Source organism: Argiope bruennichi, chromosome 6 (genome assembly GCF_947563725.1).
Source record: "Argiope bruennichi chromosome 6, qqArgBrue1.1, whole genome shotgun sequence".
Lineage (NCBI taxonomy): Eukaryota > Metazoa > Arthropoda > Arachnida > Araneae > Araneidae > Argiope > Argiope bruennichi.
The window spans coordinates 47341972-47357684 of record NC_079156.1 but is presented as its reverse complement, the minus strand read 5'-3'; the positions used below and the strand labels follow the sequence as shown (position 1 = coordinate 47357684).

Below are 15713 nucleotides of genomic sequence, written 5' to 3'. Positions count from 1 at the left end.
GCCGGATAACAAAAAAGCCTGATAGGGCGGAGTTTTATGAACTCCTTTTTTTTCCCTTATCAATATCAAAAGACACAGTTTTTATACCAAACGCACTGTTATAATTCGCATTTTCTCACTTCTTATTGAGTACTAAGCCATCCATTTTCCCCAAGCCAAGTAGAATGCGAAGGTGGCCGCTGCCTGATGAATCATGGAAGCTGTTGCCGGTGTAATGTCCTGATCTAGACTGATCAAATAATGAAGCTGAAGTTCGAGACAATTCTTTATTTTACAGCCCTATATATACAAAAAACAACTTGTTCTAATCTTGGTTAAATAAATAGTTATTTACACCTGTAGTAGGAGATACAACAGTCAATGTCGAAGGCTTTCTTGAAACTCAGTTGGTTCTCGGACTCCGAACTCGTGGGCGTAGTCCAACAGTCTCCTGCAATTCGTTTCTTCTCTCCCTAAAAAAAAAATCTCCGCACTTTATTTCGGCGACAATCTCCGCCTCTTAATTTATATTGGTCATTTGAGCTCTCTTTCGGCTAATCGGGGTTCAGCAATATGCTCTCTCAGCGGCGCCAGTGGGTCGTGGGAAAGTCCTTTCACAAAGAGAAACATCTAGCATTTAGATGTTTGAACACCCCTTTTCCTTTGAAGGTATATCAATACCTCTTGGACGAGGAATTCCACATGTGGTCTTTCATTGTAGTCGCTAATGAACAGATGCGAGACCACCCAGGTGAAAAGATCCACCATCCGGCTATCACGATGAGCTTAGTAAGTAACAGCGACGACACAGCTGGCTGTAAATGTCTTATCAGTACTGGGAAACGGGGAATGTTACACCGGTAACTTATCGAGTTAAAAGAGAAGGCTCTGTACTGGTAGTTTATACATGTTTACATACTGCACTACACGTTTCAAGAATTTATGAAAGAAAAAGTAAGTTAGAATATGAATGTTCACATTTTAACTTTAATTCTGTAATGCCTACTAAAATGCAGGAAACATACATAAAACATTAATGTAAATGGTAGATCTAGTTTTTAAGATATCCGAATCAAACTGATTTTATTTTTCACTGATAAATGATTACACAAGTATAATCAGGAACGGCAGTAGCAATTGACGTTCTTTATACACTGACGAAACAATGAACAACGAGCAGAACGCTGCTCTTTTTCTGTCGCAACTTTTATTTTTCACACGACACGTAAGAGGATTGCAGCAGACGCCCACTATCAGTGCCTTGACAATGTTGCCAAGGCAACGCCTTGCCTTCTTCATTTAATTACGATAAAAGAATACTAAGCCGATTAGTACGGAAGCCGGATACTCTAGAGTGTACCATATTTAATTTCAAATAAACCGTTTATATATATATATATATATATATATATATATATATATATATATTGTTACGAACCTGTGATGCTGCTTCCCAGCATAGTTGGTTCCATAGGAGGTCCCAGAGCTTGGCGACACATTGGCGGCAAAATAGATTATACCCGAAACATCGAGAATTTTCCCGAGCCGTCCAGTAGGAACCGAGTTACGCCTCGAACGTTCCTGATTGGTTGAGAGGCTTCTAGCCCCGCCTCCTGAGACCTATAAAAGGAATCAACCGCAGCTACCTAGTAATCGTGAACCAGTGGAGTGCGAGAATAGTCGGAAGCGACAGAGAAGAGAGTAGTCGGAATCGACGCTAAAGAACTGGCCTTCCAGGAATAAGCGGAGAAGCGACGGAGTGAAGCTAGTGCTGAACTAAGCTGTGAGCTACTGTCTTCAGTAGAGTTTTGTTGTGTGCTGCTGTGTATGCTGCACTTCTTGACTGAAGATTATCGTCTTCTGTGCTGTATATAGTTGTCGTCTTTGTGCTGTCCTGTGTATATTCGTGTAAATAAACGTCGTTGTTTTATTTTCTACTGCCGCCTGCTGATTGAGCGTTCTCAACACCATATAACTCCCATTATCCAAACGAACCCCGGAAATTTCGTAACAATATATATATTAGTTATTTTATGAATAACTCGAATAACAATAATATTTTTCAAGGCTTGTAGGACAGAAACATTATCTGTTTACAATAGATTTTTTTAATGAATTATGAGCTTACTAATGGCAAGATAGATTGCTAAAGCTTCGGTTGTAAAGACGGAATGAATAGGATGAATTCAATAAGCAAAGGATTGAGTGTTTGATAGGCCTGCGACAGAAGTGGTAAATTGCGATTCAAATGTATCTTTGGCGATGATAAAATAATCTTGAAATTCTTTGCAGAGAGCTTCTTGAAAGAGAATTTTGGTTACAGAATGAGGTTGTGCCTTATTTTGAAAATTGAACTCTGAAAGGAATATTTTGCAAATTTCATTCCGACATTTGGGAGGATCAGTAACGAATATAATTTGGCTAGAAGAAATATCAATTTCTTGAAGCAAACTAACAACTGTAATTTCATCTTTTTTAATCAAATGGATGCCGAGTTTAGTTATATTAACGTCTTGTTTTTAAACAACAAATCCTGGGGTATTTTGGGACGGACCTCGAAATTTTGAACCGCAGTCAGATGACGTGCACGACACCTGAGTTGGTAACCTCCTCTCCAAACTTCTACTCCAGCTGGAGAATGTCTGGTTCCAATGGATCTAACGTGCATCAGACCGTACGATGGTTGATGATGATGTCGTGTCCGCGTTACCACGGAAAGGGGGTGCAGTAGCTTCTGAGGGTAAAAATCCCTGAGCACCCGAGGGCGGAAGTCTGACTTCTAGTTCATATGAAGATAAAACTCACACATTCGCTTGCACAATCCCTTTTTACATGGGAGCACATTCACACACCTCACAGATAGAACACAGATGAAGAACAACCATGCCCGAACCGGGACTCGAGCCCAGGACTTCCAGATAACGGGGAAGACGCGCCGACCCGTACGACGGTTTTTTGATGGAATCGGGTATCGAACCTGAAACTCTCCGGTTCCGAAGTCGAGACCTTATCCCCAAGACACCGCGACCCCATAAAAGCTTGAATTTATTTAATTTGTGTGTGTACCAGTTCTTATCACCGTTCTTGGAACTTTCTTGACACTGAATCTGGCAAGAAAGTTCCAAGAACGGTGATAAGAACTGATGAAATTTCCTGCATTTCATTACTCTTTAAAAATCTACTCATTTCGATAGTTTCTATATCATTATGTTATCCTAGTTATGCTATTTTTTCAAGTACTATTTTGGTAGACTTACGAAAAAAAAGACAACGAGACGTTTTGTTATCCCATATTGCGTCGCTGTGACGATAGGTATATTCACAACTTTTTCTAAGTTTAACAGTTGTGCAAAACAAAAATTTTTTTCGTAAAGATCATTTTTACTAGTCGGTTAAATTTTATATTTGAGTACAGGTTAATTTTTTCCATAATACATGCCTACAATAGAAATGAATTCCATTAAGAAATCTTAAACTTAGCATCAAAATTAGATATGATAATATTTATTTCTAGTATTTTTTTTAAACCCAATCTTAAGCTTAATTAATCGTTCGCATGCTTAGCACTTTAAAAATTTTTTTTCAATAACTTGCGGACGGATTTTTAGTTGTCTCTGATTGAACTCAAAGAGATTAAACCATTATCAAGATCTTTTACAGTCGCAATGTGTGGTTTAGCGTGACCAAAAGGAAAATTCAATTCGAAGGAGAGGGAGGGTGAATGGATAAATCTTACCTATTTCCTTCAAGAAATAAATGAAAAACCAAACAGAAGTGACGACGCTTTTTGTAGAAAGGATAAGTTAATTAGAAAATTTCGTTTTTTATTAAAGAGTACTTTTAAAAAAATTTGGAGTTTCCTGTCTAAGTCTTCAGGACCACGATGACCTGGTGGTAAAATCTCATTTTCGAGATCAGAGTGTTCTATGTTCGAGACCCGATTCCACCTAAAAATCGTAGTGTAAGCGGGTCCGGTACATGCTAAATCCGGCAAGGACATATATTCTTCAGCTAATAAGATGCGGAATTTTGGAGAAAGGGTGCAGACTGACTCAGGTGTCGTCCTCGTCATCTGACCACGGTTCAAAATTATGATATCCGTTCTAAAATAGCCCTAGTGTTGTTTTAAAATGGAACGTTAATATAACTAAAGTAATCTACTCCTATAAAAGAAAAAAATCTTTATTGTTGCGCATGACTTTCTGTAACTCCCCTTTTTTTCGAAAATAATATCCAAAAATTTAATAACATAAGAATTTTTATTTAAATTATTTTTATATTTAAACAGTAAATTATATTTTTTGTGCAATGAATTTAAATTTAATTAGATCCAAAATTATAAATCAAGTGAAGGAATTTTTAAACTTTGTATTCAATTTTTTCGTATGTAAATACACCATTTAATTTTATTGTTTCTTCCCCGAAATTGTTATCTTTTAATTTTAATGATGTTAATCCAGTTATTTTCCAGATTGTAGTATTTCTGAAACTCCTTGAATATAATATCATAATTAAAATAATTCCTTTGGTAATTTAAAATTTTAATTCTTGTTCATACCAGAACCTCTCTTAAAGAGTATAATTCATTTTCGAAATTTTACTACAATTTTTTTTCACAGGAATCCATGTAAAATAGGTCAGTGCTTCCATTTTAAAAACAAAATACTCACAAATTTACAATAATGTAATTGATTATTTATAATGCATGCTTTTTTTTTACAAGTTGCCTAAAGACATTTGTATTTGGCTACGTTTCAAAATTTGGTGAATATGATACACAGCGATATCGTAAATGAATTTGCAATATCTGTTCGCAGTACAAATTCATTTGCACAGGGTCATATTTACACAATAATTCGACTAAACTTAAAAAATTTCCATTATTTGGCATTCCTATTATTTCGTAGATTCCTCGAAGTGGAAGATTATTACACGCTAAAAATAGAATCACATCCACAGTTCTTTGAAATAGTAACTTAAGTCGTGATATTTCCTTACTTATATTATACTTGATTTCTTTTTATCAATAGTCGAACGTAAATTTAGTCGTTCCAGTAATTTCCAATTAATAAATGAACTGAAATGATAACTAGAACTCTCATGATCTTGGATTACAGTCGACAGCTTTCTCCAGTTTTTATAGCCACCTATAAATTGCGTAGTTTGGTCATTTCCTCTTGAAAAATATTTCCTTATAACAAAAACAAAATACTGAATCTTGCGTTTTTGAATAAATTAACCAGCTGCGAAGTTGGATTTCACCATTTGGCATTTTTTTAAAAGTAGTATGTAGTGGAAAATGACCTGCCTTCAGCATTATTAGCAAAAATTTCTTTGTGTTACAGTTCCGATTTTAACCCAAAACATTCTAAATTTATCAGTTATAATACTTGGCCATAAACTAGGATCATTTATACTCTCTTGATCATTTGTTACTGACATTTCTGTCATTATTTTCTGATTCGGTCATATTTGTATAAACACACAAATTTCAAATCAACAAATTTCAACATTTTTATTGCAAGACTGTATGTGTGTAACTTGAGCATAATTTTCTTCCCCAGTATATTCAGTAAACTTCGTATATTTCCAAATCCGTCGACTGTGCCGTTTAAATTTCTTCCTTAATTCTTTTCATTCCAGTCGTGGCCGGTGAAGAAGTAATTCAGTGTGCATTATAAGGAATTGATCGATTTTCTTTTTGTTTGAACAACTTAATATAAACAAACACACAAATGCACACATAAAAAAATATTACAATGGATGTAGAAAAAAGTAGGTAGATGATGGTTTACAAGTCCATTTGAACCCAGGCTCATCCTCGACTTCTGGACGCCGCTTGCACCCAGAAATCGTGCCACTCTGTCTTAACATCTCTGAAGTGGATTTCCTAATTCATGAATGAACTTTTTTCGAATTTTTATAGATATCACTGTGATCGTGGACTAATAACTGCGTCAGTCGACGGTCAGCCTGCCACGTGGAAAAAAACTTGTATACTTTCGGTATGTGTATTATTGTTCAGAACACTAATTTAATTCTCGATCATGGTGGTTGCCCCCTAATCGCGAGGACCTGCGCATAGCATCCGCCGCACCTCCTAGGTGGCCGGCCCTGCGTATAATTACTATTCTTTCTAACTTTATTTCCATCTTGGAAATCTTCCTTTCACCACTGATAAGAATTTAAAAAAAATTCTTTTGTATTTTGTCCAAATACCTTTCTTTTCAAAATTTAGTAAATAACAACAACAACAATAAAAGGTTGAAAATAGCAATTTTTAAATATGGGATAAAACAGAAGTAATGAAGTTTTATATATTTTCAAAGTATTAATATGAGAAAAATTCAAATGTATCAATATTTTTATAATTCATAGTAATTTATTTGGGAACTTTAAGAAAATTTTGTGGTTAAAGCATATCAGTTTGAATTAGTATTTTGAAAATAAAAATATTTTCAGTTTTTATTGGAAGAAAGAGGCAGCATTTTCAATTTGCTTGTCTGTGCTGTCTATCTATCCAAATATATATTTGAAAACAATGCTTCTTTGATTTTATCAATAATTTAATGTTAATAAAATCGGACCCTTTTATTTATGGCTAATTTTTAATATTTCAAAGAAATTATGTATTAAGTTTGAAATTTATACTGAATTTTCTTTAACTTAGTAAAATAATTTTTAAATCTAAATCTTATATGAAATAAAAGAAAGCAAATTTAAATAATTTAAAATTTTTGACGAAAAATTAAATTTTATTTTAAGAAATAAAATTTAAATATAACTAGATTTCGTGACTTCTTAAATGAAAATAAATTCTTAATAAATTTAAATTTATATTGATAGAGGGAATTAAAATAAAATATTTATTTGATAAATATGAACTTTTCTTACTGATTTATCTCAACTTAATTGTGAAAATTATTTTAGCCAGTCCTTCGTTTCTACAAATGATAATTAAAATGTATTAATTGATATCTTATGCAAAAATGATCATCATCCCCTAATATCAGAATAATTCTTCTCTGTGATTAAGACTTAACAACTGACTATAAGCCAACTTCGCTTTCTCACCTGCGGAAAAAATGGAATCGTCCATCACATCACAGCCGCGTTGTTTTCGAACACAGAAGCGCCTAGTCTTGTTCCGATACCTTCCAATCTCTTTCGTTTCGAGTTTCGTTTCTGTCTCCCTTTCGATGCTATGTTTTACGATAATCCAAAGGTATGAAAATTAGCATTAATACCATTTATCAATTCCCTCAGTTTTGTTTTGATTTGATAATTATGTGTTCATTTTCTTTCATCATTAAGAAATAATAATTATAAGATTTTGTTTTGATTTCATATCTATACTTTTCATCATAAAAATTATGTATTTTTGATTATTTGATAAATTGTATCACTTAAAGTTGTTTATTCAGTTTTCAAATTGTGTTTTAAGTAAAGTATTTATCAACGGCAATATCATGCTGAAAACACCCGTTCTCGTCTGAAGTAAAAAACATTTACTTCAGACGATATTATTTACTACTAAGACAGCGAGTTAAATTTGAAACGCGGGTTTTCATAATTATTATTTAAGAAATAACTTTTGATTCATTCTTTAAATTAATTAATGTGAGGCATTTTTTTCCTTCTTTCTTTTTGGTATATAAATTAAGACGGTATAATGGACTGTTTATATAGTCAGTATCGAACCAAACCTTAAGTAACCGATGAATAATTAAGATTTTTTTTTTTTTGCATCTTATAACGGCCCCCAGTTATTTTTGCCAACATTTAACAGCCTAATTCGAGAATTGTTTGTGAAGCTGGGTGCCGCTATGAAACCCATAATTTTTTTCATGTAAAATTGTTCTGTTTCTGTTTGTTAATTAAATAGAGGACCTAAAGCTGGTAAATGTTCGTTAGTTTCACTGTCTCTTTATCGTTGTATTTTCTGATTCGTAAATTTAGATTCATTATAGAAACTTTTTTTAAAAACAATTGGGGGCAAATTTAAATAATAATTATTATTATTTCTGAAATCGTGTTTTGCGACTGCAGTTTCGGTTTCGTTCTCGTTTTGAATTGTAACAAATAACTATGTAGTTTGTAATTATTATAAGTAATTATAATAAATAAAAATAATCTTATTTTATTTTTCTACCGTTTATTTTTAATATGTATATAGAATTTCTTGAATATGAAATGCAACAGTTAATTTATTATAGCAATTTTTTTTATGGTTATGTTTGGATATTAATTATTTCAAATAATTTTCTTTTGTTATTAATTTTGTTTTCATATTTGCGATGCATTGTCAATTATAAATGCGCTCAAAAATTGTTTAATCCAGGATATTTCCCAAGTTGTGGATGATCTAGATGTCTCCATTTTATTTGTTTACCGTTCGTTTCGGAAGTATTTCCAACTTTGACTTTTTAAAGCATTTTATTTTTTATATTAAAATATACCATTCAGTGAGTATATTTTTTACTCAGAAAACTAGATTTTTTAAAATTTATTAAGTTGTAAAAATATCTGCAATTTTAGCAAGATATGTTAAAATGTTAAAAAAAAAAATCCTGTTTTAATAAAAAGTAGAATAAGATTGTTCTGTTACAAAGCTGAAATGCTTGTAAACTTTTAATTGACCGCATGGTTGTTTTTTAAGTGATAGAAATAGAAATTATTATTACTTTGTAAATATTTAGTTGATATTTCAAGAGCATTTTACTGAAAGATTTAAAATTCAAACAAATCCGTCAAGGGCGCAAGCACAATTTCTAATTTCACTTCAAATAAAATAATGCATTGACAATCCCGAAGACTTTGCATTTAATTACAGTCAACTAAGTATTTATAATAAATGAATTTATTGTATTCAGGTACTGACCCTAATATTTCTCTCATTTTTAAAAAATTGCTAGGATATTTGTATAAAACAGTTCTCTCTTTTACAGGCCGCCAAAAAGTTGTCAATATTTGAGTCTACTTTTCATGAGACTTGCATTTTAATTGCATTGAAATCTAATTATAGAAAAATTCAGTTATATTTTATTTTAACTTTTACTATAAAGACAGAAGCACAGGTTGCAAGCAATAAATCGCATAAATTTGTTCTAGCATGATCATGGAACTTGAACGAGGAATACGTTTTTAATTACTTAGGTTCGAATTTAACATTGGATCGCGGTAGTCTGGTGGTAAGGTTTCGGTTTCGGAACTGGAGGCTTTCAGGTTCGAGACCTTATTCCACCGAAGAATCGTTGTGTTAGCGGGCACAATCTGTCGGGGCCAAACGTCCTTCCACTGGTGTGGTGTGGAACTTTGGAGATGAATATCGCCCTCGTCATCTGAACGCGGTTCAAAATTGTGAGGTCCGTCCCCAAAATAGCCCTAATGTTGCTTTAAAACGGGTCGTTAATATAAACTAAGCTCGAATTTAACATTTTTAATCTTCAGGATCTTTTTTAATGTTTATAAAATATTTCAAATGTAACAGGAATTAATTAATGTAACAAGACAACAGTAATTTATAGATACCAAATATTGGATAATGACAATGTTAACTTGCAGAAAAATACTTAACAAAATGAAATAATTATATCTAAAATGTACAAAAACTTTTCTTGATTGATTAATTTTCTAGTAAATGAACAATACTTCTATAATATATAGTTGCACAAAAGGATTTAATCCATAAGACACAAGAGACGCAATAGTGAACATGAAAAAGATAAACTGTATGGTCATTTTTATTTGTTTGTTATGCAAATTTCATTTTTACATTTGTAGTATGTATAGCAACAATGTATGTATAGTAACGTTTTACATTTGTATGTGTGTGTGTGTCAATCACACACTCACACTTTAAAGCAGAGGTTCGCAAACTTTTTTTTCTCATGGACCACTTTCAAAGTTTTACTGTTTTCGGTAGACCCCCTGCTGCTACATTTCTACTGTATTCCCAAAACTCCTTAAAAAATATCACCCTAAATTGGGGGTGTTAAGAAGAAAAAAAAGTAGCATCCCGGACGAGCGGGCGCGCAGGCGGCACTTTGCAAGTCTCGACATGTGGTGAACACTTGTACTATTATCTATTGTTCTATTCAAATCTGTGTTTGAACTGAGTCTCGAATATTTTTGAGTACCTACCTAGTGAATGATGCAACCTGCCTACGTTGATAGGTAAATCCAAGCCCAAAATTTTTGTTCTTTATTATGAAAACCAGAAAATTTTTCGTGGACCCCCACTTACAACTTGTGAATCCCTTTTTTCTTTTCACGTCTACGTGGACCCCCTTGTGGTCTCCTATGGACCCCTGGGGGTCCACCTGGACCACTTTGGGAACCTATGCTTTAAAGAATATTGATTTTTATTATGGTATATAAACACGAGTCAAGATTTTTTTAAATTGTGTCATATCTGTAGTGGTAACATTATAAGTCAGATAACAACTTCCGGAGAAGAGAGTACTCTTTTGTCTAGTGGTTATGTTACCCGGCTATGAACCCTAAGGTTGCGAGTTCGAACCTCAACCTGCACATTGTTGACCCTGGTTCTGAACAACCGCTTCCTTCATTCTGCTGTCGTGGCTCCATCTACCGGCAGCAACCACTCACACACGCTCGCCGTCGCCCGCCATAACACTTGGCGCGATATCAACGTTCGTCGCTCGCCATAACGCCTGGCGCGATAATCACGTTCGTCGCTCGCCATAACTGGCGCGATAAACTCTACCGACTCACTGGTGGGGGACTATTGTAGTGGTAACATTATAAGCCAGATAACAACTTCCGGAGAAGAGAGTACTCTTTTGTCTAGTGGTTATGTTACTCGGCTATGAACCCTAACGTTGCGAGTTCGAACCTCAACCCGCACATATCTTACATCATTACTTCGCATTTTTCATGACTATTTTCACATTTTCTCAAAGACATTCCATGTTTCAATTTTATTATAAATTGACATAAATATTTTAATACCTTGAGTGTGGCGCTGTACTGACTAGCGCCCTCTGTGTACGAACTCTAGAAAAGACCAGAACGAGAGACGCCATAATGAAGTGATGTGAAAATGGTGTTGTGTGGTAAAACGGTGTCTGTGATGTGTTTCGAGGAATATGGCCTCCTGTTAACAGGGGTGTTTGTGCTCCGGGGAAACCCCGGAATTCCGGGGATTTTGAACTTCGATACCCGGAAATTCCGGGGATCGTCGTTCAAAAGGAAGTAGGAATAATAATGAATTATTTATTTTGATCTGGGTAATTTTGTTTGCTTTGAAAGCAGAAAACGCAAGGTCAGTGTGTGTGGTGAAAACTTTTCCTTTCTTTCTCCAAAGGCAGTGATAATGCATGAAAAGGGGGGAAAAACTTCTTTTTTGTTCTTTCCTTATTGCGAGTTATGACTCATTCCCCCGGTTCTCGGACATTCTCTTCTGGATTCTTTTCGGCAAGTAGGCGCGGCAGGAAAAAAAGGGAGAGACTTCGTTCTACCAGATGTGCGATCACGTGACCTGGGTTCAAAGGTCTTAATTTTGCAAAAAAAGTAATTCATTGAACTTTTATAATTAGGTCATTCAATACTTCATAATCGTAATTTTTCATTTCTTCCCCCCCCCCTTCTCGAAACTCCAAAATGTCGGTAGTAAGTCCGTAAAAGTTTCAGGGGATTTTTTGGGGTCCCACAAACACCCCTGTGTTAACAAACGGAGCATTTAAATGCTGAAACCACTATCTTTATATATGTGTACGATTAATTAGCTATTAATCGAACCGTTTTTATTCCGAATAAAAAATATTGCACTAAAAGGTTGTTGACCATTATTGCTCTGAAGAGACGTCACAACCTAATAAATGGTGGCAGCCCCCCAGATTCCATAAATTATTAAAAAAAAAAAAAATTCTTACTGAGGCAAAACCACAACGAAATAATATCGTTTACTTCATATTCTTGTTCTAAAAAAAAAAAAAAAAAAAAAAAAAAAAATTGAGATGTCAATTCCGAATTAAAATTAATTTTCAAACTATGCAAAAGAAATAATTTTGAAGTACTAGTTGTTATTTCGAATTGAATAAAATATTATTAATTTATGTAAAAGTGATATCAATAGTTGGTTGATTGTATTTTGTTTTGTTAAAAATTTCGAAGTACTTATTTTCTGTTTGTACACCAGTACAGATTAGATTTTAGAAGGTCACTTTCAAGTTATTTTATAAACTAACACGCCAGTATTGTTAGAAATTTAGTATTTCTGAAATAGAATTGTACGTCAGTGCAAATACAATAACAAAATAAATCATAGTATACATTATTATTTAAGTAAGTCAGTGCTTTGGTAAAATTAGATTGTAATTCAATTAATATAAATTAATGTTAATTGAAAGATCACTTTCAGAATGGGGTCAATTCACGGTCACGTGTCATGTACCAAACAAACCACTTCTGCTCACTTTCCAACCGTTCTGCGCATGTCATGATGTCTGCCGATAACGTTGATGAAACCATCGTTTAGTAAATATTACGCTAGCCGATCAATTATTAAAAACTTCTGATTTTTTAAAAAAAAGATATTATTTTGAATTATTTAATCCATATTTTCGTTGTTATGTAATTTTATTTCTTATATTAAAATTTTAATTAGTATTTTGAATGGAAATATTGTTTTGCATAATTAATTAACATCACTTTTTAATTCGTTTGGTGCCGCTATATTCTTTCCTTTTTTATCCAAAGGATACATTTTGACAAATGACTATGGCAGTGTTTTTTGAAAAATTACATATGTTCTTTTTTACATATTTAAATATTATTGAATGTTGAATCTTATGAATATAGTTCCCCCAGTTAGTTCTTTTTAAAAATAATTATTAGTCTTAGATAAGTTAATATTTTAAAGCTTACTAATAAAATTATTATATTTTTTTTTTTATGTAATTACTTTTATAAATATTGAGATTTTGATATTTTCAGTTTGCTCAGAGGAAAGAACATAAAACTCAAATTAGTATATATTGAATAAATTATGTTTACAATTTCAAATTATGAAATATAAAAGGCATATATACCTTTTTTTTTAAATCTATGCAACTTATGAATCAGTTATTTCATTTTAATTTCTAGAAATCATTAAAGGAAAACAAACAAAATCACATTTTCATAATTTTAATTTACACATTACAAAACTATATATATATATATATGATAATTATTTGGAAAAATAGGATCAAATGGATATTTTAATGCACTCACTAATTCATAAAAACTATTTACTATTTATCAACATTTATTTTTCCAGACATTTAGAAATTATATAAACACAGTATTACAAGAATGTCAATGTAAATGATGAAATCAGTTTTATTCAACAGAAACATCCTAGATACTGAACAACATTTTTTTTATCACCAATAAAAACATAATGTTGAACAATATACTTTTAAAGCGGAATATTTATGAATTTTTTTTAATGCTAAAGTTACATTGAATGAATATCATAAAATAAAACAAAAACATATAATACAGTAAATTTAATAAACAAGAATAAGGTCATGATATATATATATATATATATATATATATATATATATATATATATATATATATATATATATATATATATATAGAGAGAGAGAGAGAGAGAATTAAAATAGGATGTAAACAGTAGTTGAAAGAAATACTTTTATGCTTTTACAGAATTTTATAATTCAAGATTGATATGTTAAAAAAATAGTAAAAAAAAAAAAAAAAGAGTCCAATATTTTCTGGAATGAATCTCTTTCTTTCTTACAGAATCCTGAAGTTCTTGTAGCTCATTTTGCAAATTACTGATCCTGTCGATTATTGCAGAAAAAGTAATAGTCTGGGAAGAAGCAGACTACATTCCACTGAGATCAGAATTCATATAATTTTGCTTAGTAATCAATTCTCTTGCATTTATATACTTAACTAAATGACATGTGTTTTCAAAACTTAAATATATATATATATATATATTTCTTATATATAGCATTCAATTTATCAAATTAAGAACACTTTTAATAAAATACATCAATTATATATATATATATTATAACAGTCAATAAGAAAATTGGATTTTCAGTAATTGGTAAAGGATTCACTTACTAAATAAATCTTTAAGAAATTTATTCACTTCCACCTAAGTTTAGCATTATAGCAGTTGTTATTTTTGCAACAGGAATTTGTTTACTAACGTTAATTAAATTTAGATAAAATTTTGTAGAAAAATGCAATGTAATATTCATGTAAACATTTGAAAACCTTCTAAGCATATTCAAAATTATCAGAAATTTCAACAAATGTGAATAAAGTAAATTAGAAATGCACTCACGATTTTGTTTGATTGTTTTTGATGGCAAATCGCTTACCGATTTCTTTTTCTTTGAAGAGTTTTTCTAACAAATTTCTGGAACAGCTCTATTTAATAAATGGACACACACTAAATGAATTCTTCAAAATGATCGGAGCATATCACCGACTTCGAAGGCTTGAAACAATCTATATCAAAGCTATCAACCTAAGTCAGGATTGTTGAAAGGAAAATAAGAAAACATTTTATCATGACAGTCACTCTTGTGTTTCGCATTAAAGCATGCATCCATCAGCACACCAATATTTCCTCAGTTAACACATAATAAGAGGAAAGAAAATGATTCAAAAATTAGAACTTCAAATGTAAACAAAAAATCCGCTTCATACTCGGCGGAGAACGTTAATGGCAGACTGATCGACGAAAGCGGTGCGGATGAAACTTAAATGCCATGCGCAAGAGGTACATGACATGTGACTTTTACGTCACATGAATTGACCCCATTGTCAATTTAGAAATATATATTTGAGTACGCCAATACTAGTTGAAAATTGAAGTAATTTAAAAACAAAAGTACAGATGTACGACAGCACTTTATAAATGCTACTATAGTATTGAATTGTCAATTTAGAAATATATATATTGAGTAAACCAGTACCATTTAAAAATTAAAGTAATTTTAAAAACAAAAATAGATGTACGCCAGTGTTTTGGGAAACGAAAGTATTTTGTAAAGACTAAAGGTTTATCAAGATATTGAAACTTGCAATTTTGCTTAGGCTTTATTTTTCTTTGTACATTCATAATTGTATTATTTTATAGGAGTGAATCATTTAAAAGAAGCAGTAATCTTTTATTGTTGATGGAAAAAAAAAATGTGTTTCTACGTATATGTTTAGTGAAAAAGAGTTATGCTTTTTTTTCTTTTTTGTAATTGTTGTCTGCTTAAATTTATTGCAATTCTGAAGAGATCATTGGACGCCAGTCAAATGAATAATCCCTTCAATCCCGGAAATTAATGTCCTAAGTTTATTTTTTCTTTCTTTCTTTTGCTTGAAGATACGTTTTAGAAATTTTGATTAATATTTTGCTGAAGTGTGTTATATACTGATTAAAGAGAACGGATATTATTTTTTTTTCGTATTAGTGTAAAGGGAGAAACTTTTTGTTTATATCAGTCATTGAATGAGTGAAGAAAAATATACATACTAGAAATTGGACTGTTTTAAATGAAAGTGCTTAATTTCTCAATACTGAGAAAAAATATTTGTATTGTGTGATATTGAGTATTTATTATTATTTTTTTAAATTTTTGTATAAGGTATAATTTAAAGAATAGTATAACGGCTTATTGATTGCTATTTATTATTATTTTCCATTTTGCGAATTACTGTACTTACATATAATGGCTTTCTGG

General features: G+C 31.8%; 1 protein-coding gene across 1 annotated transcript in view; it reads left to right on the top strand.

Moving 5' to 3' along the window:
- The first annotated feature begins 7090 nt into the window (after positions 1-7090).
- The window catches only part of LOC129971518 (nuclear speckle splicing regulatory protein 1-like), a 58313-nt gene continuing 49690 nt past the window's right edge, over positions 7091-15713 (top strand). Inside the window, exon 1 of the mRNA XM_056085364.1 lies at positions 7091-7204. Coding sequence (XP_055941339.1) covers positions 7184-7204 — 21 coding nt within the window. The 5' untranslated portion in view covers positions 7091-7183. The remainder of the gene's footprint in view (positions 7205-15713) is intronic.